Here is a 24,539-nt window from a genome sequence, read left to right on the forward strand (position 1 = left end):
ACATGCTAGGCAAGCACTCTGCCACTGAGCCACAACCCCAGCCCCAGTTTTTGTTTTATTTATGAAAAATATCATTAAACTGTGTTATATGCATATGTTTGTATAAAGATGTTTTTTGTAGTCTGTGTTAATGATTTTAGTTTTATTGTATCTGTATCTTTTGATACAATGTTGGGTTCATTTCTAAAGTTGGTGATTGTGAATAGAGTTATATATGTTTACACAAAAGGTAAATTATAATTATATAAAAGTTAAATATCCAATTTTGTCATTGAATTTATTTCAGTAGTCACAAGAGACCACCTAAGGACAAAATATGAAAGCTCTGCTAGGTAGGTCTGTTACCCTGAACAATGAAAAGGGATTGTTTGATGTTTTATTTTCTTTAAAAAGGATAATAAGTTACAAAAAATCAAGAGGCGGTTATTTTAATGGAGACTACACTAAAATAAAAATTATCTTTTCCTCTGGTGCTGACAATTGAGAAATTAATGAGTATACTTATCACTAATAATCTCTAAGGTTTGAATTGCCTGGGTTGTTTTTTTTAAAAAAAAGAAAAAGAAAGAAAGAAAGAAAAGAAAAAAAAAAGCTTTCATTGGGATTGGAAGCCGAGTTCAATGGTAGAGTGCTTGCCTAGCATGCCTGAGGCCCTAGGTTCTACATCCAGCACTGCTTGCTCTAAATAAATAAATAAATAAGTGCTTTCAAGGTTATAAATCAAACACTGTAGTCCTGATGTGATGTTTTCAAGGTTGTAAAATAGGCATTTACAAGTCTTAAAACAGCTCAGTTTTCCTTAATAGTTTATTAGCTAAGGTTATCTCATTCATAACCTGCCAGGAGGCACTATGTTGTGCATAGTTTAATATTTTGGTGAAAAGCTCAGTCCATGTGAGTTTCTTGTCATCACAATGACTTGGGTATTCCTTTAAATCTTTTTTTTTTTTTTTTTTGAGAGAGAGAGAGAATTTTAAAATATTTTTTAGTTTTTGGTGAACACATCATCTTTATTTTATTTTATTTTTATTTTTATGTGGTGCTGAGGATCAAACCCAGCGCCCTGCACATGCCAGGCGAGCGCAATACCTCTTGAGCCACATCCCCAGCTCCATTTAAATCTTTATAGTAGTTCTTATTATATAAAGTTAATTGTCAGTTCATCAATGTTTTCTTTAGACTCAGGGTTTAGGAACTGCCTTGAAGATACTATTCTCTGAAAAAGAAATCCAAAAGCTTCCAGAGAACAGTCCATCCAAAGGCTTCCAGCTCACTCGGCAGGAAATAGTTGCTCTTCTAAATGCTTTCGGAAGGTAAGAGCCATTTCCACTGCAAAGACTTTGTTCCCATTCAGTTCCGAGCAAGCTGCAAAGATCATCTTCTCCCCTGAAGTGCAGTTTGTTTTGATTTGTTGACAGAAAGATGTTATTACTGTATTATACCTGGACTCACTTTGCTTAGAGCAGCTTCAAGGCAGGCAAGTCAATTTCTTATTGATCATAGGAGAAGTTAATAGTTTCCAGTTGCCAGGATGTCTCAGTTTGCCTCCTTAATTCTGTGGAGATGATATTCTCTGAATAACCTTGTCATTAGGGGGCTATGATTTGTTCAGGTACCATAATAGAATTAAGAATAGTGGTCATGAAGGTTATCAAAGGAAAAAAAAATTCAGCCCTCTTTTCCTGCTCTTAATTTCTTAAGCCATTAAGTACCTTCTTTCTTTTATTTATACCCCATTTATTTGTCAGATATGTAGTCTTGCTTGTTTATACTACAGTGGTATCAAAAATAATTTGAATTTACCTACAGAGATAGATGCAGTGCCAACGGAGGAATACAAAATAGAAGGAAGAGTTGCAGAAAATAATACTATGCTGTTTGGGAAAACAGGGCAAGAATTCAAGTCAAGGAAGATTTAAGAACAAAAAAAAAAATAGGGGACCAAGTGATATAGAGATTATTGCTTATGTTTTCTTATTATGCATTTTAAATCATATAGGTAGTTAACTTAAAAATAGATTAATTACACTTTTTCATCTTTTTTTTTTTGAGGGTGGTGGGGGGCACCACAAATTGAACTCGAGGGCACTCGACCACTAAGCCCCATCCCCAGCCCTATTTGTTTTTTATTTAGAGATAGGGTCTCACTGAGCTGCTTAGCGCTTTGCTGTTGCTAAGGCTGGCTTTGAACTTAGATCCTCCTGCCTCAGTCTCCTGAACCACTAGGATTACAGGTGTGCACCACTGTACCTGGCCTTTCTTATCTTAATAGCAATGATTTTTACTTGTTGCTTCCCTATATTTAAAGATGATGTAGGTTGAGATTTGAAACACAAAATGAACAAAATCTCCATTGTTAATTTGCATTTCATGAAAATTCAGTCCACCCACTTATGAAGCCTGTAGAAAGATAACAGGAGAAACTGAATGAAATTTAAATTAATTTAAAATGAAACTGAAATGAAAAGGATTTTAAATAATTTAAATGTAAGTCCAAATAAAATTAAACTTAGGAAGAAGAAAAAATTGAGAATTTCATTAAAATATCCCTGGGTCTCATAAATGCACACTTGGCAGCTTTATTTCTTTACCTAGAGACCCTGATCTTTATTTTTCACTGGAGAGTTCTAGGCTTGGAATCAGGTCTTCAAGTCCAGGGATTGTGGTCTGTCATTTATTAGCATTGTGGGCTCAATAAAGAATCACTGCTCTGCTAGCAAGTTTCCTTTCTAAACTGTAAAATGAAAATGATGAACCATCTTAATGGTTAAAACCTACCTACTAGTTGAGTGACCTTGAGAAAACATTTATTTGAGCCTTGACTTTCTTAAAATGTAAAACCAGGATTAATTATGTCTATCTTGTAGCATTTTTAATGTTTACTGAGATCTTACATGTTATGGGCTTAGAACATTGCCTGATATACCCTAAGCTCTCAATAAATGGTAACTTTTTAAGCACTTGAGTAAAGAAAGGAGCTTAATATATACCATGTATTACATCGCCCTAAGCTATAGGAAGGAGAAACATTGGATGTTCCTTATATCAGCTCTGACATAAGGAGAATTGAGCTTGTAGAATTACTTTTTTGTGTTTCCCATCCTAGAGTTTTATTTCTGGCCTGGGCTGATGAGCTTGGATTTATGTGTTTTGTATGTCAGTAATCACAACTGATAAACAAATTTTAGATGAATACAGGGAAGAGGGAGGTACTAGGCAGGAAGCAGTCTTTACCCTCAGCATTAGTGTGTTTGAGGGGCAGCTAGAAAGGAGTAGTCAGTGTTTGGAGAGGTATGTACATAATGAATTTATGAGGGGAAACAAATAATCTGAGATTCTTTATCATTGTGAGTTATTTTCATATTACTTTTTCTAAAGTCTGTTGATAATAAGTAACTGGCTTCCTTTGCCCCTTCTAAACCAAGACCAAAGGACTATAGTTTTGTGTTTTGTCAGTTTTTGTAAGAGATGGTAGCATACTGATTTAAAAATTGGAATCCTCAGTGTTCAGTATTATTGTTTGTTTTTAACTTTAGATTTTGCTTTCAAATTGTGGCCTTTAACATTATCAGGAATTTGAAACAAGTAACATCATATTAGCTGTATGTACTAATATGCTTTTCTTTTTCTCCTATAGGCTTTCTACAAGTATAAGAGAGTTACAGAATTTTAAAGTTTTATTACAACACAGTAGGTAATAAAGGCTTTTTATATGTCCAAGTAGAGACGTACAGTGGCTTGATGAAGCCTTTTAGTCTTGGACATTCAGCAGAGAGAGACTAATCTTCTAAGACTTCAAGAATTCTGAACTCTTAAAAGAGAAAATTCAAATGTTCACTTGAATATTTATGACCTTTAATAGATTATCATTTAGAAATATTTATAAATGAAGTATATACTTTTAAGATATGTAAATTATACTAATTCTATTTAATTTCATGTGTTTCTGTTGAATATTCTTCTGTTCCATTTGTTTTGAATTGGTTTTATTTTTATTATATTACCCTTTATTTCCAGTTGTCAAACTTTAAATGACTATTCCTATCTTAGTAACAGAGTTCAGTCTTTTGTGGAAAAGAACAACTAGGGAACCAGTGTTGGTTAGGACTAGGATCACAAAAATGTGTCTGTGATTTAACTTGTTTTTAGCCTTGCCTGGCACTTTGTGTGTCACCTTCTATAGTGTGGGGCTGACCTTGTGGTCAGTGGCCAATTCAGTGAATGGAACAGGGGCTCCTTAAAGATCCCCAGCACTTCTAGCTCCAGTTCCACGGTTTTTGATATTTTTGTTGAGGATGTAGTTTTGTTTTTTGCCTAAAGGACCTGTGTTGGTGAAGGTAAGTGCTGACTGCACAAGGGGTCCTGTCTATGCACTGGGCTGGCACAGGAGCATTCCTTACCTAAAACAGATCACCTTCTGACTTTGTTCCTCTCCTAATTTTAGATATTGTCAGTTACTTTAAGAAAAAAAAAAAACCCTGCATATTTATTTAATGGATTATTTCTTGAAAAATTTGAAGGGAAATATATGAATTTATGCCAATTACTTTTATTCACAAAACTTGCTATTTTAAAGTAAGTACTTTTTAAAGGATTTAATTTTGAATACAATCTATGCAACCCTTTAGCTCTCAGTGCTATTGTCTCTGGTGATATATATCAGAGGGAGATCAGGTCAGGCCTCTTCTAGGCTTCCTTTTCCCTCTCTTTCCATTTTTAGCTCATCCGGTATCAGTGGTACTTTGTGTGACTCAGACCAACAGACTTTTAGGTCCTAGACTGTCACTTTCTAATCCTGGGATTTAGTCGTCAAACAATATTTAAAAGTCTTGATTCTTTTAAAGGTGTCAGTGGATATAATGGAATTAACTTGAAAGGTTGAATATTCATGTAGAAATATCACAGGTACAAAGTCTAGTTTCTCCTTAGAGTCTTCCATCTTCCCTAAAGTAAATAAGTGCTCTTAAACCTATATCATATGCTGCCAGAGTCTGATATGTGTTCCTTTACAGTTTCATGGCATATTTTAAAATTATATTTTTGCCATCCTGTGGAACAGTATAATTGGGGGAAGAAGGTCCAACTAGAGTTATTTATTTTCTTACCCAATTTCTAACCTTTATGAATGTGGGATTTTGTTGTAGTTGGGGGGTAATTTTGTTAGGTTGAATAAAAAGATTGGCTTGATTGGAGCTTCCTCCATTTTTTTCCTTCCCCCCTCCTTTGGGGAGGTTTTGAGGAGGGAAACCTTAAGGCTAAGTGAATATCTAGTCATCTTGCTAGTAAGAATAAGAATTATTCTTCACTTAGTGATCATTCAGTTTCAGAAAATGTGAAAAATTTGCACTTTGTTTATTTTTATTGTAAATTAAAGATCTCTTTAGTGTTACTTCACCATTCCCCAGTTAACAGCTACTATTTAAACTCGTATTTACTAGAGAAAATTCTTGGTCATTTCCATTTATTGCATTTTTCTTTAATTTGTTTCAAGCTTAGGAAAATATATTAGAATGTGCTCTGGCATATTAAAAGATCTAGTTAAGCTAAAGTTACTTTTGGTTTTAATGAATTTTTTCACTTCTAAGAAAATAAAATTAAGTATTCTGCATCTGAAATTCATCTGATTACCTTTATTTTATTTACTATAAATCAGATTGTGGGAGCAGTCTACGTTTGTGTGTGTTGTGTGTTTCTAAAGATTGTGTAGACTGCAGGAACCTGCTTTGTGAGTCTGGTGACATTTAATGGTCCTTGAGATGTAAACTGCTCCCAGTTCACTCACTTTGGCTGTGAGGTGGTGACTGAAAACTGATGGCACGGTGTTTGAAATGCTCAGCTAGTGAGCATTTCTTGGAATTTGTCTGTATCTCATCACTTAATGTAAAAATCCAGCACTTGACCATATAACTGACAGAAATGATTGTAGCAGCTGATGATCTAATGAACAAGGAGAAAAGGAACCATTCCTTCCTTCAAATTTTTTTTTTAAGAGGCATCTCTGTAAGTTAGACAAACCACATACTGTGTTCCTTCTGTTTTGATTCTTGGATTATGAGGAAGATCATATGGAAGAATAACAGATTTCAGTTTTGAAATTTGACAAGTAAAATGCTCTGACTTTAAACATTGTGCATTACTCAGTTTTGTAATTTTATTATGTATGTGAAACACTGTGCCATGTTTTCGACTTTGCATAGGTGCCATTGTATGTAAGAAAGGACAGCTCTTTTGGTCTTCATCAGCATTGCCTTCAGCTGGAAACTTGAGAAAAAGTTCACAGTAAACCTCCCAGCAGTTTGCAGACTGAAGTACCTACAGAAACCATAGCTATTCACCAAAAGACACAGGTTAGGTGCACGGTATTGTGGAAATTCTTTTGTACAAAATTCAACACATAAGATCACTAGTACTCTATTTTAAGTAACTCTTACAGGTGCAGCTTTGACTTTTGAAAAAGAATTCCAAATAATTTGCTGTTGTACCCACCAGATTATAGAAAATGTGGATTAAAGTACGTGTTTCTGCAATCTTTTTCTGTCTTATTTCCACCCCCCCCCCCCAAATTTTAAGTGTTTCTTTTAGGAGATGAAGATTTGCTTGTCATTTGTGGAGTGGGGAGAAAATATATTTGCAGGTGGTCTGAGGTGGCTGCTTCTAGTCATGATAGCAAGTGTTGGCAGGCATTGTTTCATCTTCACAGCAGCACTGGTAGGTGATAAGAAAACGGAGGACAGGATAGGCTCACTAACTGGTCCAGAAAATCTGACTCCAGAGCTCTCAGTGTGGTCTGTGTCTCTGTACAAGTGGCCTGTTACTTTCGACTAAAAGATATGGAGGTTTTTAACATCTTTCAATTTGTATTGATTCATAAGGCTTTTAAAATATGCTTATTTTATTTAATTTTCTGAATAGGTAATACATTCATATGGTTAAAAAGCCAAAAGATAACAAAAGTTATACAGCAAATGTCCTCATATCATAGGCCCAACTTCCAGCACTGCATACCCGCTGCCCACCAGCACTATATATGACCTCCGCTCTTGGTTTCTCATGTTTCCAGCCACACATCTCTGGGCATATACAAATATACAAATGTAAAGCGTTTTCTCATTTTTACTTAGTGACATCATATACACATCATTTGCTTTTTTTTACACATACTATTTCTTGATGGCCTTCACGTGTTACAAGATGGCTTTGTTATTTTTGAATAGCTGCGTGGTATTTCATCACATGGATGTGCCATCATTTAACTGGTCCCTTATTGGTCATTTGGGTTGCTTTCAGAATTTTTATGTATGTCATCTCACATCTTAACCCACAGCCTAACCATCACAGATGTTATTAAAATGCTGGATTCTATCTTCTGATAGATGAAAAAACTGATCAATATGTTTATATTCCTATGACTAGGGTTGAACACCTTCTAATATGCCTAAGAACATTTGTTTGCTTTTGTGTTCAAATCTTTTGTGCACTTTTCTATCACGATTATTTTCCTTACGGATTTCTAGTACTAGTTTGTTAGGGATAATAACACTTCAGCTATAATGAACTGCAGTTTTTTGAATTTGTTGTTTGTCATTTAGCTTTGCTTATAATGGTTTTGCCATGAAGTTTTCTATTTTTATCTATCCTGATAACTTTTTTTTAGTATTTTCTGGATTTTTAAGTCATGGTTATAATGCCTTCCTCAATCCAGGACAATGGAATAATTCACCAATTTCTTCTAGAACTTTTATGGGTTTTTTTTTTTTTTCAAACATCCAAATTTTGATCCTTTGGAATGTATCCTGGTCAACCCAATTTTTTCCCACAAATGATTACCTAGTTGTCCACTCAGTACCTTTAACAGTTCATTTTTCCCTCACTAGTTTGAGAGCTACCTTTTTTTTTTTTTTTGAGAAGTGTTTTTATAATGCTGAACTTGAACTTGAACTTGCTGAACAGACTTGTCCTGCCTCAGCCTCCCAAGCAACTGGGACCACACACATGTGCTACTATGCCTGGCTGAGAATCTATGCTTGTCATATCTCAAGTCCCATATGCACTTTTAGCTCTACCTGGGTTCTGTTTCTGTAACTGGTGTGTAAATGTAGCAGATGCTGTTTAATTATACAGGCTGTATTTTTTAATATCTGTGCCCTGGTCGTCTTTAATTCCTTCTCGTCTGTCTCGCCCTCTCCATTTTCCCCCAGTGTGTCTAGCTATTCTGATTTGCTTTTCTATATGAGCTTTAAAAATCCTTAAAACGTGCTAAAACTCTGGCTCAGTGTTCTCTCTCAAGGGTTGCACTTGTCACTGCTTACTGGTAAAGATCTTTTTTCTTTTTTTTTTTTTTTACTACTAGGCTAATTATTTTAGTATTGCATTTGCCAAATAAGTGAAGGCAAATGGAGGCACAACACTAGTGCTCATGTGGACAGAATTTCATCTTGGTGCTTCTATTGTAGGATTTAGTCTCCAAGGATGATTTGAGGATTATCTTATAAAATCCTCATTACCTTTTATTGAGCTTTTGGGGATGTGCCAGGTCCAAATCTTATGTGTTAAAAGTACGGTCTCCGGTTCAGCAAGGCTCAGAGATGCTGCTTTTAGGACATGATTACATCATGAAGGATCTGTCCACATCAGGCGATTAATCCATCCACTGAAAGCTGAAAGACTGCTGAGAGGCGGGACCTAGTGTGTCACTTGGGTGTGCTTGAGGTAGGTTTATCTTTTCTGTGCCTCCCACCCCCTCGCTTCCCTGTTGCCCAGAGCTCAGCATCTTTTCCCTAGGTTGTTTTCCTCCTCTAAGTTAATTTTTGTCAAGTATTTTGATTATACAATGTAAAACAAGAAGGAAAAGCTCTTAAATAAGTACTAAACTTATAAAATCAATAAGCAATAGATACAAGTATACAAGGCACCTTAAAAAAAAAATCTACCAAAACAACAAGAGGTGAGTATTCACTCACCTCTAGGAACTGGAAATACAGCAGTGAATAAGCAACAGATGTCACTGCCACCATGTAACTTACTATTCTGTTAGCTAACTGGATTATTCTGTTTATATCTTGGTACCTTTTCAGTATTAATGTCAGCTGAAGATGACAAATGCCAACCTAGAATCCCATCTAGAGAAGACTATGCTTGTCATATCTCAAGTCCCATATGCACTTTTAGCTCTACCTGGGTTCTGTCTCTGTTTCTCTAATTGGTGTGTAAATGTAGCAAACACTGTTTAATTATACAGGCTGTATTTTTTAATATCTGTACCCTGGTTGTCTTTAATTCCTTCCTGTCTCTCCCGCCCTCCCCTCCATTTTCCCCCAGTGTGTCTAGCTATTCTGATTGGTAGTACTGGGTGGAATGAACTGTATAGTATCTTCCTGATATTGCCATCAGGCTCCACAGGTAAAGTCACTTCCCTGACACCACTCCTCAGGGCAAAGTTGGCTTCACCAGGCAATATTCTGGGATTGTGTACCTTTTCCTGTGGCCTTTACAGCACATTTCTCTTAACAGTTCTTATCTCTGTAAACCTGAAGTCCAGATTCTGGGCTAGTGATTGTACCAGGGAGAAGCACTCTGTGGCTACTCAGTTCCATAGGTTGAATGGCCCTGAGAAAGCAGTGTTCATTTATCCAGACAGAAGACATTAAGATATAAAATGGCGCTAAGAACACCAGGCCTCAGGACTGCACAGGGTCTAGAGGGACTGCTGGGGGGCAGGTGAGACTAATGAGCAAAAGGTCATGCCCATAAGGAGAAACGGGGAAAGGGAGGACTTTGAGGGTCATAAACTGGAGAGATGGAGGTCACATTTCAGGAGAAGAAAGCCTCTGAACTCCAGCTCTGCCCAGGCTAAAATTAGGGCCAGAAAGTCTATTGTGAATTTTTTAAAAAGTTAATATTTGAGTGGTAGTGCACCCAACTCCAAAAGGACAGACCAGATTTGAAACTAAAGGATTGATTGCCAAGGTATTAGTTGGTGTCAGGGAAAGTAGAGAGCAGGGGTCAGCCATGGCTCAAGAACTAGAAAGTAGTAGGGAATCCAGACCTGGAGAAAGCAAGTAGATGCCAGGAGCTGTTGAGTCACTGGATTTGCATCTGAGGACTTTGAACCTGTAACTTGACCTGTGCAGCACTGCATGGATATAGCACCATGTCCTGGCCCAGAAGGATGGGGCAAAGATACAGCAGTCAGGTACAGAGCTGGGCTGGGGCACAGGGACGTTTTCAGCAGATGTTAGATATTTTGAGCAGGGCTTTGGATAGGGCTTTTCATGTGTCCCTGATGAGGGCCAAGAATAGGGTTAACATACAGTTGCTCCCGAGTTCACAGACCAGTGTAGCAAAACAATGACTATAGACATGGAATTCCATTCCCTTATGCACACTGTCCCTTTTAACAGGTTTCCTCACTTGAAGTGGTTTATTAATATAGAGTCTTTGAGAAGAACTTTACTGTTTATCCTGATCATTCCAACAGCTCCTCCATCTGGACCTTTAAGTTGTAAGTAGTTTATGCACAATTGGAAACGTTTTTAATAAAATTCTCACATCGGATACAAAGTATAAATGTGTATCACATTTCTCCATACCAGTGTATAATATTATCATATAGCAATCTAAAGTGCAAGGATTTTTAAAAAAATATTAAGACCTATTTAGTTCTAATGTAGGTTTACCTATTAGGAAACTAGAAGCAGGGCTCAGGATATAGCTCAGTTGGTAGTACGCTTGGCTTGCATGCACAAGGCCCTAGGTTCAATCCCCAGCACCAAAAAATAAAAAGTTTAGTGGTAGAGCACTTGCCTAGTATGCCTGAGGCCCTGGGTTTAATCCCCAGCAACAAAAGTTTAAGAAAAGTAGTTTTATAGTAGTAATCAGTATGTAGATGTAAATGAAAATCTTTCTCACAGCACTTCTGAATCTTTGGAGTTAATGCTTATTTGGTGTAATAGGGATTAAGTGTGGGCTCAATAGCAAGGACTCCAAAGACCAGTTATGAGTTTTTGTTAAGGTGGAATGTGGGAGGGACTAGTGAGTTTGCCTGATCTAAGCAGATGACTGTGGGACCAGCACAGTATTAAAAATGTGGTAACATTCAAGAGAGAATTGGCATAACTAAATATAATGGATACGCATATTGTAATAATCAGAACTTTTTTGTGAAGGGGTACTGGGGATCAAGCCCAAGGATGTTTTGTTTTACCATTAGGTTACATCTCCAGCCTTTTTATTTTGAGTCAGGGTCTTGCTAGGTTACTGAGGCTGGCTTCAAACTTGGCAGTCCTTCTGCCTTAACCTCTCAGGTCACTGGGATTACAGATGTATGCCACCAGCTAAGCAGAACTCCTTAATTATATAAAATGGAAACAAAGCCAATGAAAAATACCTCCACAGAGCAGGTAGAATGATTCATTGCAGAGGTGGCTATGTCTTTAGTAGTCACACAGAAACATTTGCGTGCAGTTTTTTAATGCTGCATTGGACTACAATGGTGGTACAGAATTTTCAGTAGTACTACCTCTTCTCCAGGCACTTTTAACTTGCACGTTATCAGGGTTTAAATTTCATTTTACTTTAAAACAAGGGAACATTGGGCATTTTATTGGAATATAGGTTTTCAAAATAATTTCTAATTGTCTTCTGTATTTCTGTAGCATCTGTTGTGATATTGCCTTTTTCATCCCGTATGTTAGTAATTTGAGTTCTCTCTCTTCTTCTCTTCGTTAGCATGGCTAAAGGTCTGTCGATCTTATTTATTTTTTCGAAGAACCAACTTTTAGTTTTGTTAATTTTTTCAATAGTTTCTTTTGTTTCAATTTCATTGATTTCCGCTCTGATTTTAATTATTTCTTGCCTTCTGCTACATTTGCTGTTGTTTTGCTCTTCCTTTTCTAGGGCTTTGAGTTGGAGTGTGAGCTCATTTATTTGTTGGTTTCTTCTTTTTTTGAGGAATGACCACCAGGCGATGAATTTTCCTCTTAAAACTGCTTTCATTGTGTCCCATAGATTCCAATATGTTGTGTCTGTATTTTCGTTTATCTCTAAGAATTTTTTGATTTCCTCCTTTATGTCTTCTGTAACCCATTGATCATTCAGTAATATATTGTTCATTTTCCATGTGATGTAGGGTTTTTCCTTCCTTCTTTTATCATTGATTTCCAGTTTCATTCCATTATGATCAGATAAAATGCATGGTATTATCTCCACCCCTTTATATTTACCGAGGGTTGCCCTATGGCATAATATATGGTCTATTTTTGAGAAGGATCCATGTGCTGCTGAGAAAAAAGTATATCCATTTGATGATGGTTGATATATTCTATATAAGTCAGTTAAGTCTAGGTTATTGATTGTGGTATTGAGTTCTATAGTTTCTTTATTCAACTTTTGTTTGGAGGATCTATCCAATGGTGAGAGAGGTGTGTTGAAGTCTCCCATAATTATTGTGTTGTGGTCTATTTGATTCTTGAATTTGAGGAGAATTTGTTTTATGAATGTCGCAGCACCATTATTTGGTGCGTAAATATTGATAATTGTTATGTCTTGTTGGTGAATGGTTCCTTTTAACAGTATATAATGACCTTCTTTATCCCTTTTGATTAACTTAGTCTTGAAGTCGATTTTATTCGATATGAGGATGGCCACCCCTGCTTGCTTGCGAGGACCGTGTGCGTGGTATATTTTTTCCCATCCTTTCACCTTCAGCCTGTGTATGTCTTTTCCAATCAGATGTGTCTCCTGGAGGCAGCATATTGTTGGATTTGTGTTTTTAATCCATGATACCAGCCTATGTCACTTTATTGGAGAGTTTAAGCCATTAACATTCAGAGTTACTATTGATATGTGGTTTGAACTTCCATCCATGTTTGATTGTTTATCCTTTTTTTAAAAAAATTTTTTAGTTTGTTTCTCCATGATTGTCTTTCCCCTCGCCCTCTGTCTTTACTGAGGCACTTCCCACTGATGGTTTTGGTTATTGTTTTTCATTTCTTCCTCGTGTAGTGTTTTGCTCAAAATGCTTTGCAATGCTGGTTTTCTGGCTGCAAATTCTTTTAACTTTTGTTTATCATGAAAGATTTTTATTTCGTTGTCATACCTGAAGCTTAATTTTGCTGGATACAGAATTCTTGGTTGGCATCCATTGTCTTTCAGTGTTTGAAATACATTGTTCCATGACCTTCTTGCTTTCAGTGTCTGTGATGAAAAATCTGTTGTTAACCGTATTGGTTTACCCCTAAATGTAATCTGTCTCCTTTCTCTTGTAGCTTTTAATATTTTCTCTTTGTTCTGTATATTGGATATCTTCATAACAATGTGTCTTGGCGTTGGTCTACTGTGATTTTGTGTGCTCGGTGTCCTGTATGCATCTTCAATTTGTATATCTGTTTCCTTTTTTATTTCTGGAAAGTTTTCTGTAATTATTTCATTCAGCAGGTTTCTCATTCCCTTGGTTTTAATCTCTGTACCTTCTTCTATCCCAATGACTCGTAAGTTTGGTTTCTTCATGTTATCCCATAACTCTTGGATATTTTTCTCGTGATTTTTTACCAGCCTTTCTGAGTTGGCTAGACTCTTCAAGATGGTATATTTTGTCTTCATTATCTGACGTTCTGGTTTCTACTTGCTCCACTCTGTTAGTGATACTCTCAATTGAGTTTTTAATTTGGTTTATCGTTTCCTTCATTTCTAGAATTATTGTTTGATTATTTTTTATAATCTCTATCTCCTGATAAAGATGCTTAACTTCTTCCTTTATCTGTTTATGAAATTCATTCTCAATGTGTTCTTTCACTGCTTGGATTTGCTGTCTTGTATCCTCTTTAAGGTTCCATTCCATCTGTCTAAGGTGTTCCTTGAGTTCTTTATATGACCATTTTTCTGATGACTCTAGGTCCTCCTGAATATTTAGGCTGTCCTACATTGTTTGTACTCCTTTTCTTCCTTGTTTTTTGAAGCTGCTCATGTTACTTCTTGTTCTGTTTGACTGCTGAGTTACTGTTTACTCCTGTAAATTAATTTGATGTTTGGGAGGAAAGGTATTTGAAGGGAAGGGAAGAAGTCTCTAAAGAGAATGAGAGTAGGCAGGTAGAATTCAAGGAAAGGGGGGATAAGAAAAATGAAAAGAGTAAAGAAGAAAAAAATAGGAACTAAAAAAAAAAATTAACAAAAAAAACAAACAAAAAATAAAATAAAATAATATTTTAAAAAAATATTTTGTAAAAAAAAAATTAATAAAACAAGAAAAAAATGAAAATGAAAATGAAAAACCCAAATCAAAAAAAAAAAAAAAACCCTAATAAATGCCTTCTTAGAGTTTGATTAACTTCTCTTCCAGTAGATGGCGCTGTGCCCACCGGGTCAAGTTTCTCCTGTCAATACGCGGGAACCAATCACTGTGCAGCAGCTCCTCCCAGACTGGGCGAGTCTCCAATCCTGAGTGTCTAGGGCCTCCTCTTGTGTCTAGTCACTTCCCACTTTTTCTTTAGCCAGGCCCCTCTCACCACAATACTGGCTACACGCCAGGTCTGCTGCTCCCGGGAGCCCTGTTTTCATGAACGACTGGGCACTCTCTTCCAGTTTGCCATTCCCTCAGATCTTAAGTTTGTAGAGCTTGGGGCTGAGAATCCTCAGCGGATTTTACTTGCCCTCCGGTATCCACTTCCCCGTAGCTGGTGCAAGAGACCTCAGCAGTCAGCCCTGGTGGGAGCGGTAGGCGGGTCCGCACCACTTCTGATTCTCTTGGGCTGGCTGTAGCACTCAAGAGAGAGCTGGGAGGGGCCCTTAAGGTTTTCCTGATGTGTGGAGAGGGAAGGCTATGGGATCACACACCTTTAGCTGCCGGTTTCAATGAAGTTATCTCCTCTGCAACAGTCTGATGACGTCGTTTCCCTTTGCCGGGCGACCAATTCAATGGGTGGGTCCTTCTCTCCCAAGCCCCGTTTCAAACCTGTGGCCACTACTTATGAAGGCTCGGTAGGCATTTACCTTCGTATGATGAGAAGGGCTGACCAGTTGTTTCAGCCGGATGAATTAATGCCGAGTCATAGCTGTTTGTCTGCGGGAAGCAGGTGACCAGGAGTTTGAATTCAGCGGATCAGGGCTCAGTGCGTGTTCTCAGATCACTTGGATTTTAAATTGTCACTCATCTTATCAGCTGTTTCATTTAATTCGGCAGCTCCTTCGCGCGGTGAAGAGTCTGCTCTATGGTGCTCCGCGGGAAGCGGCAGCAGCAGCAGCGGTCTTCGGAACCCCTGGGAGGGGGTGTGGGTTGGGGGAGGGGAGGCGGCGCCTCGGGGCCGCGCCGGCCGGGTACCGGACACGCAGGAGAGCGGGCGGGGTGGGGGAAAGAAATTGAGATCTAGATTTAGAGACTGAGCTTGGGAGGAGAGACAGCTGGGGAGAAGCAAGGCGGAGAGGCGGAGAGGAGAAGGAGATGGGGCCGATAGAGCCGTGCAGCTGGGGCTGCAGCCTTACTGCTCGTGCTGAGGTCGTGATGGACTCCCTCCACCTTGGCTGGATTAGTGGCGGATTCACTCCACCTAGGCCCCTTTCTTGACACGGTGCTGGGTTTTTGTCGACAGATCTCCTTTAATGATCTTTACCTCATCTTTTCAGACGCGGCGGTGCGGAGCACAGAGCGGCTTACTCACTTCCCGCCGCCATCTTCTCTATCACATTGGGCATTTTAGAACCAGAAATCAGTCCTCTTCCCCTCTTAGCATTCAAAATTCCACATAAAGAACAGTTTTGCTAGCATACCTTGCAGGGCAAGTAAATTCAGAAGCTTGGGAAACTTGCTTTTCCTTTCTACAATGTTCCTGCAGCATCTTGCAGCTTGTAGGGTACATGGTTCTATGAGAGGATGTGAGTCTGATAGTTGTTTATTCCAGTGTGGGTTGACATCATTCCTAAAAGTTTAGCATTACTTTTTTTAAAGGAGGAGGGCAGAACGGGCACTTAAAATATTATCTTTCCCAACAAAAAAATAGTTCATGTAAATATTAGCAATCTATCATAAAAGTGGATTGTGGCTTCTGTTACTTGATGCTGGGGATTTTGCTTTTCCTGATAGTAACAAGATAATTAAACAGTGTTTATGTACTGTTGGATAAGTACAATAATTATGTGATCTTATGATATTGCACTTTAAAATACACCTGTCCTTGGCTGACTAAATAGTGAAGGATGCAGGACATAGCAAAGACTTATATGGTGCATCTGCCTGAATTCTCCCAGCACAGTGGGAGACAATGTGGCCCAAAGGCAAGCAAGAGTCTCCCTGTGATCCTGGAGTTCTCTTTCCTGGGTATATATGCACTTTGCCTTAATACTATGAACTCCTTAAACATGAAAAAGAAAGTGACCACGATGGGGGTTTCTTAACACTGTTTAGAGTAACAATGTATAATACTGTTTTGAGGCAACCTAAATGATTGGTGCAGGCTTTGCTTCAGTGTAAAATTTTCCCTGGCAAGTAACTATTTTAAATGGTATTTTAAATAATAGTTGACCCAGATTATTCCATGTACAGAAAGACTGTGTTCTGAGATTACGCAGGGTAAAGGTTTTCTGAAAAACCCAATCATGACTCATTTGAACTTTGGAGATCCCAATTTTAAAGACCATCAGAATAAGAAAGTAGAGTTGTTTATGTGAAGTTAATGTCCAGAGATCAGTTATTCCTGAAGACCAGAGTGGGAAGTAGGAGCTACAGAACTCATAATCCTTACAAATCCTTCTCACTTGTCCTTCATTCTGTCCTAAGATGAAACTTCTAAGGTGAGGCAGAATGGAATAGTCCTTTCTCTACAGCAATGATACTTCCTCTAGAACCAGAGGTGTGTGGAAAATCGGAGCATTCAGCCTCCTTGTGGGTAGCTCGAGAGTATATACAGTGGAGGTCTGGAGGTTTTACAATGGCACTTTTGGTCTGGGATATATTTCATAGAGAGCTCTTTCAGCAATTGTCTGGAAAATCCCCCTCCCCAATAGCTTATTGCAGCCCCACTGCCATGTCAAACCTTAAGCTTTCAGCTGAGCTGCTTGTGGAGCTGTTCAAGAGGCATTTTAAACGTGGTTGGATATTACAGAAAAACTATCAATTCTAGAGAATTTCAACCTAAAGGCATATTAACGCCTTCTTGGGAACCTCATGGTTTCTCCTTGAGAAGTGGATGTTTGCCGAGTTAGGAAAGGTAGAATCTGGCTGCACTCCTGAAGTAATGGATATTTAATTTCATTTTGCTGAAAAAAATATGCAAAATCACTATGAATAAAGCAGAGGTGGTTTAATAGTGTCAGTCAGCTACATTGTTAATGTAATCAGCTTGTTCTTACCAAAGTGCATGCATTGGTGTCCTTAAAAGGAAGTACCAGACTTTTGGCAAAATATAAGATTGAGACCAAACATCTGGATCTTTAGAAGACTCTGAAGAGCCATTTTCCTTAAAGCTGATAATGTTCCATGTAATTTAACACTGCAGTCACAATTGGCTTTCTGGATGTGAATTGTATTTTAGGAGTCTACTAATGTGGAGGAATCCGAGTGACCTTCAGAGGTAAGGATGACTTTAGTTCAAAAGCGTTAAACCATGTATTCTGTGCTTTTAAAGTGAATTATGCATAAAAGATGTGCAAACTACAACATATATTGCATAACATTCTCAAGGAAAAACCCTAGTATTCTTTAGCATTATTATTTAAGTTATATAAAATACATTTTTATAAAAGTACAGATTTTCTTTAAATTATACCCAATGAAATAGCCAGGCTCGCTTATTAGTACTGAAAATAAGAATTTATCAATCTAAATTATTGCTTTGTCCTATCGAGCCATTAGAAAAAAACTAAAATAAAAATCAAGTCCTATTTCTTAGGGGAAAAGTGCCCCCCCAAAAAACTCAGCTATCATTGTCTTTCTGTAGATTTTCAACAAAGGAATCTTCAATTAAAGTGTAACTGATGCTACCCGTGGCTTGGTTTGTCAGGATCCAAAGTTGAGTCTTGCTGTGAAGGTCCTCCTTGTGCTGGGAAACTGTTAGTTTGTTGTCCCCAGTCATAGTAGTCTGGAGCAAAACTTTAAAAAAAAAAAAAAATCACTGTCTTAAAGTGGCATATTCCGTATGCATTACATGTCTGGTTAAGTAGATGGAACTGGTATACACTAAGCCCATTTAGAACAGTCCTGTGCACCATGCTGGCAGCCTACACATGGTCTATTGAACTTTTTTTAAAAAGTCAATGGATCTTTATTATATTTTATTTATACACGGTGCTGAGAATCGAACCCAGTGCCTCACACATGCTAGGTGAGCGCTTTACAACTGAGCTACAACCCCAGCCCCTCTACTGAACTCTTCAGAGCGCAGCATCACTAGAACCTAGAAACAAGTCACTATGTATAACACATTTCCATCAACGAATGAATGCTTGTGTGAATGATAGCTCACAACCTTTGTGTGCCTGAACAAATAACTTCTGTGCCTCACTTTCCTCATGGGGCTAATTGTGGAGACGGAAGTGATCCCCATTCTCCTGGCTTTTCTGTCTCTTCTAAGGCAAGGATCCTCTTCAGAGTGCTTTTAAGGTTTTCTAAGGACTTTCCTATTGCTAGCATAGGGCTAGGAATATAGCTCAATGATAGAGGGCTTGCCTAGTATTGTCTGAGGCCCTGGGTTCCATCCCCATCTGCAGGGGTGGGGGTGTATATCTTATCAAAGGTACACTGACATAGAATAAATCTTTAAACTCAGCAACAGGAGGGGCTCAGCAAGCATGAGATCACAGGGCAGTGAGCATAGCTGAAACACCTGGACACTAAGGAAGGCTCTGACTTTAGAACATCTGATTAGTCTGCTTGGATTTCCCATGTTCCGTTTCCGTTAAGTGTTTTCATGGCCTAGTGTTCTCTTTCCCTCTTAGAGAGTCAGAGTACACCTGTTATGGTTTAGATGTGGTGTCACCCAAAAACTCACATGTAATACAATGCAAGAAGGTTCAGAGAAGAAATTATTTGGTTTTGAGAGTCTTAAACCCATCAGTGAATTAATCCTCTGATGAAGTTTAACAATGGTAACTGAAGTGGTTGGAGGAGGTGGGAATTGGGGGTGGCTTTGGTGAATATATTTGTATCTGGCAAGCAGAGTCTCTTTGCTTCCTGATCACCATGATGTGAACTGCTTCCTTCTGCCATGATGTTGAGCCTCACCTCGAGCCCTGAGAAATGGAGCCAGCCTTCTATGGACTAAAAGACCTCTGAAACCATGAACCCTCACATCAACTTTTCCTCCTCTACAGTTGTGCTTGTCCGGTCCTTTTGGCACAGTAGCAAAAAATGCTGACTGAAACAACACCTTAGTCTCTGGGAAATTCTGCAGTTGTTTTTCTTTTAAACACCATTTGCATTCACACAGCACAGCTATTACAGACATGCCGACCATGTAGTGTTTAGGACACTGTAATAATGTCGTGGGGCTTTAAGATTTTGTCAGTCCTTTTTCATTCACACTTCACTTATGTAAAATAATCTGCTAGAGGTCCTGCACCACCTCTAGCTACGTGGTTTTCATGAAGGAATCCATTTCAGTGGTGTAGCTGTCTCCTCCTCATGAGCCCTATATGTGAACCAGGGTCTTACCTGCCCTGAAGTCCCTGAGGGGCAATATTCCAGGCAAGGTCATCGTCACTGTCATATCTTCGAGGGTTGTCAAAGAAATATGATCTGGGATTGAATCCATGGCTGGGGATCATTCCAGGGTTGGTCTAGAAAGAGATAATCATTCAGCATCCTTCCAGATACTATGCATTACCCAAGATTAAGATGTTCAGATCACTTCCTTTACGCTGGGGTGATCACTACATCAGCATAGATAAAATCCATCTTGGTTTCAACAGTGAGTTGTCATTGTTTAATCCCTCATTAAAAATGCCCAAATTAGCCAAACTTGGTAGTCCTTTTTGGATATAAACCTGTATAATCTTGTGGGCATTCATACAAAATAAAAACAGTGATGAAATCATACTGGGAAAGGTTCTTAACCTATTTCTATTGCCTGTCTCTATGGTTATTTCATCTTGTTTTTGCCCCCAAATTGAGTTCATTTCTCAAAAACTCTGAAATGTACATTGTTGAATTTCATCCCAGTTCTGTATCCAAGGGCCTCTGGGTCAGGGTATGCCTCAACCCCCACCCCAGCCTCACTGTTCTGTATTCCTGGATCATCAGTGACTATCCAGAGAAGAGTAAGAATAAAGCAAGTTATTATCCTCGGGGTATGAGATAAGGACCAGCTTATTTGTGGATTTCATTCTATGCTTTCATCCACCCTTTTCTCACATAGCCCAAATCCACACACGAGATTAAGGAGGTGAAATTCTACCACTAGCTTGAGTGGCTGGAATAATCTGATGCAAAGCCCCCAGTAGAAGCTTTCTCTACCTAGTTTTAGCATTTTCTGTCCTGCCCCCATATATATATTTATATAAAGGTAGTTGAACAGAAATGTGACCAAACTGCAGGAGTGGCTTTAGCCCTAGTCCCTTTCCACACGCTGTAGGGTGAAAAACTGAATTTATCATTTCCTTTGCTAAAAGAAAAGCATATATATTTGGTGCACAGCAAATCCAGACTCAAATACTAGTGAGACTTTATTGCATTAAGAAAAATAATCACACTCCCCAGTCTACAAGATGCATTTCTTTTATAAAATAAACACATAAGGGAAAAGAAAGCCCCCAAATAGCCAAGGCACTTGTATCACAATGGTATAAAGGAGGCTCTCTCCTCTACGCAAAAGCTAGGAAAAGGTTCTAACTGCAAGTCTCGTGAGCAGAATTGGTGGTTTTGCTAATATAAAATGGCATACTCACAAGACCCTTTGCAGGATTTCTAACTCGGAAGAAGTAAACTACCAAGGAGGTGGGTAAGAGTTCCCACACGAAAAGCACCACTCCAAACACCACATAGCCAGTGTCTCCCAGCTGATTCTTCAAATCTGCCTATAAAAAGGGGAGAGATGGCATCATCAAACTAATGGCAGAGGAAATACATTTGATTCCATTCTTTCTGACTTAAAACAGAACCATAATATGGTACGATTCCTTTCCGCTAAAATGTGCATTGTGTAATGGTCCCGGCCTTTCAGGATTATTTGAATCTGTTAGGAATGGATAACTTGTCTTATATAAAATACTCAGACACCCAATTTCTGATGTTTTATTACTTCATCCCCCAAAACTCTTGTGTCCAATTTAACTTGCTCACTTAGATCTATGCTGATTTTCTTCAACAAGTAGACTGTTAGGTTGCCACCTCTTCAGTTCTTGAGAGTAGTATGTGACTTATCCCTTAACTCTCATCCCTAGAATAAACATAAATTTTTAGGCTTCACATAAGCTATACCCTTTAAAGCTTACTGTAGGCTAGCTAGTCTATCAAGTCCTTATAGCACTAGATGTTGGGCTTTGGCCCAGGGTAATGGCCAATGGGGCTCAGCAACACAAGTGTTCTCCATCAGACAGGCGGTCCATAAGAAAAGGGGACCCAGATGTGAGAAACTCCAGAAAGAACAACATTCCAAACTAGGAGAAGGCACTCGAACCAAGTTCTAGAGGGCCGGGCACCTAACTTTCTTTTGTCTTCTCTCTAATGCATCATGTAGAAGATAAAGGAACCAAAACTACTCGTCTTGCTTTCCAGAAGGACCCTGATCACACTTCACATCCTTCACCTGTACTACAGCTCAGCCAACTTTTTCCAGTCTGCACCAAGAACATGTGCAACTATGGCCATTTGTTTTATTGTTCCTAAATTATTTGGGCTGTGACACACAAGTCTAGATCATAACAAAATAATTCCCCCCAAACAAAAGCATTTTAAAAACTGATTATATATTCTCAATCCATGGTAATTATAAGCTCTTGAAAGAAAAATGTTTTGTTAAAACTAAATCTTTGTTGTTTAATGGAGCTTCAGTTTGGTAAGATGGAAAGGTTCTGGAGGTAGATGGTGACAGCTGCATGAATATTCTGAGTGCACTTGGTCTGCACACGTTAGGACATTTAATATACATTCTGCAATATGCAAATCCTTTGTGCATTATGAAAGATGTATTCATAATTGGTCACTATTTAGCTTAGGTTTTTATATATTGGAATTTGCAAGGCACACCCTGCCAATGCCTGGCCCAGCTTTCTCCCCTCTGCACTTGTGGCCCTGGGCTCAGTCTGGGATTGCTGTGTTATTGCTGCTGTTCAATTCTCCCAATGATGACATCTCACATTGATTTCATTTTGTCCTCTGATCATCCTGGTCATTTTATTCTTTCTCCCACTGTCTTAATTCAGTTCTGCTGGGATTTTAGCAAAGGACTTATAGTTTATTGTGCACTTTTTTTTTTTAAGAGAGTGAGAGAGGGGAGAGAGAGAGAGAGAATTTTTAATATTTATTTTTTAGTTCTCGGTGGACACAACATCTTTGTTGGTATGTGGTGCTGAGGATCAAACCCGGGCCGCACGCATGCCAGGCGAGCGCACTACCGCTTGAGCCACATCCCCAGCCCTATTGTGCACTGTTAATCCAAGGAAACCTAAGGAGCCCATCAACCCAACAGTCTTCTAGTAGAGAGTCATTTCTGTACTGTGTAGGTGTGTGTGTGTGGGGGGGGCACATGCGCGCACGCATGTGGGTGCATCATCTGCCTGCAGACCATAAACCTCCCCCCACCCTGGGGCAGAGGCATCTGTTAATGTTTGTGTCCTGGCACTCTGCACAGAGCCTGACAACGAAAGTCAGGATATGTCAAGTGAGTGAATGCCAGCTCATTCTCATCCTTGACTCTTCTGAGATATTATGAGCATGGATTTCAGACATTTCACTACCTGCGTTCCTTTGCTTACAGTTTATAACTTATGAATTCATAAAATGTGAGAATCATATTAGACCCCTGGTGCTGTGAGCTTTTATTAAACCATAATATCCTCATCACTATTGTATACATGCTCCATTAAAAAGTCTCAAAACTTCGTACCTATGCCGTATACTCGTGTGTGCTTGTGTGCATGTGCGCGCACACACCTACACATAGCTCACCTAGCTTTCTCAGAAAATGTTTCAAGAGCAAGATACTGTGGCCCATCGGACAGAGGAAGGTGCAGATACCACAAGGGAAAGTCCTCTCAAAGTCACTCAGCTATTCATCACAAGTGAGGGGCTTACCCTCTGCCACCTGGAGTGCCACAAAGCAAACCCCTTGTGGTATCCTCACTGACCTGGTCAGATACATTGTACCAGTCGTAATCGAAGGAGTGGACATTCTCAATCTGAGAAAACGACAAGATGAACAGGTTATAGCACGCTCGCGAGGTGTAAAGCAGGATGACGGTAACACCAATGGCGGTCACTTGACACACAGAAGAGCCCTGGAAAAGAGCCAGCAGGGGTGGGTCACACCAGGTCCAGGACACTGGCCCCATCCCTTTCCCTCACCTGCTGTCACCCAGAGCCTCAGGAGCTCAGGCACTGCAGGAGCGCCCTTCAGGGCTTCTGTCAGAGCTCCACACCCAGGCCCACTGTGTCCACCCCTCCTCACATTCTAGGCAGCCTCCTGTGGGGAAGACCTGGGCCTTGGTTGGAAGATGCTTTTAATAGGGTTAGATATGAGCCCTTTGCCCAAGGCCTACACTGTGAAGAGCCACAAAGCCAGAGGGCTTCTCTAAAATCACTGCCTAGCACATGAGCCCAGGCTGGGTCGGGCTGAGGGACACAGCGGTCTTAGAGGGACTGGCTAGGAGCAAATGTGCTGAGATGGTGTACCAGATGTACTAGATGTGAGCTCTTCCTCAAAATCCACAGCCTTCTAGGCTGCAAATACAGGAGTCCTGATGTGACCCTGGGATTACAGGAAATCTGTGACTCATGCCCCACCTTAGAAAGCTATCAATTTCTAAAGTCAGTTAAAGAGCCTTAGCGAGAAATGGATAACTAACATTACCAAAAAACACTAGAGTTGATTTTTGGGTTTTGCATTTGGAAGTCATTACCTAAATCCAAAACATTATTTTGCCAGTAGTTCTGTTAGCTTGTGTGTCATATGGGTGAGCTAAATGGCATTTTGACAATCTATGACTTAACTCCAACTGTTAAAAATTAGTTTTATTTTTTTTAAATCCTTGAAATAGCCCCTAAGTGGGAGATGAAACAGTAAAGGTAAAATCAAGTCTGAAATTCATCACAATTTATAAATCCAAGAACTACTTTTTCACACTAACTTGCAAGATTTGCAAGAGGTCAACTAAATGAGCATCCTAATGAGGGCTTCATATGATTGAAGTTAGATGCACAGATTTTAATCTGATCCCTTCTGAAGACATATAGTGGGAGACAAGCTGCCCTTCATATCAGATATATTCTGGCAGATGGGCCCCAAGAAAGATGGACACAGGTATGCCTTGGGACTCCAGGCCCTGCGCCTCAGCAGCACAGGAGCTACAGTTGTCACTCAACCATTTGGTGAGTGGAAAGGCAAGGGGCTAGGGCCCAG

General features: G+C 39.1%; 2 protein-coding genes across 3 annotated transcripts in view; one reads left to right on the forward strand and one right to left on the reverse strand.

Annotated features, from left to right (window-relative positions):
- ERO1B (endoplasmic reticulum oxidoreductase 1 beta) overlaps positions 1-6,556 on the forward strand; it is a 45,655-nt gene extending 39,099 nt beyond the window's left edge. The window contains exons 15-16 of the mRNA XM_081296946.1: positions 1,180-1,313; positions 3,638-6,556. Of these exons, the coding sequence (XP_081153072.1) occupies positions 1,180-1,313; positions 3,638-3,698 (195 nt within the window). The 3' untranslated portion in view covers positions 3,699-6,556. The remainder of the gene's footprint in view (positions 1-1,179; positions 1,314-3,637) is intronic.
- Positions 6,557-15,679: 9,123 nt separating this feature from the next.
- GPR137B (G protein-coupled receptor 137B) overlaps positions 15,680-24,539 on the reverse strand; it is a 35,862-nt gene continuing 27,002 nt past the window's right edge. Inside the window, exons 4-7 of one of the 2 annotated variants that reach the window (XM_081299664.1) lie at positions 23,269-23,319; positions 20,869-20,997; positions 19,637-19,761; positions 15,680-18,076 (exon numbers count right to left, since the gene is read on the reverse strand). In XM_081299664.1, coding sequence (XP_081155790.1) covers positions 17,965-18,076; positions 19,637-19,761; positions 20,869-20,997; positions 23,269-23,319 — 417 coding nt within the window. In that variant the 3' untranslated portion in view covers positions 15,680-17,964. Of the gene's footprint in view, positions 18,077-19,636; positions 19,762-20,868; positions 20,998-23,268; positions 23,419-24,539 lie in introns of both variants that reach the window. The other variant, XM_081299663.1, reaches the window with a different exon arrangement.

The sequence above is a fragment of the Spermophilus citellus genome (assembly GCF_964194105.1).
Source record: "Spermophilus citellus genome assembly, chromosome: 6".
NCBI lineage: Eukaryota > Metazoa > Chordata > Mammalia > Rodentia > Sciuridae > Spermophilus > Spermophilus citellus.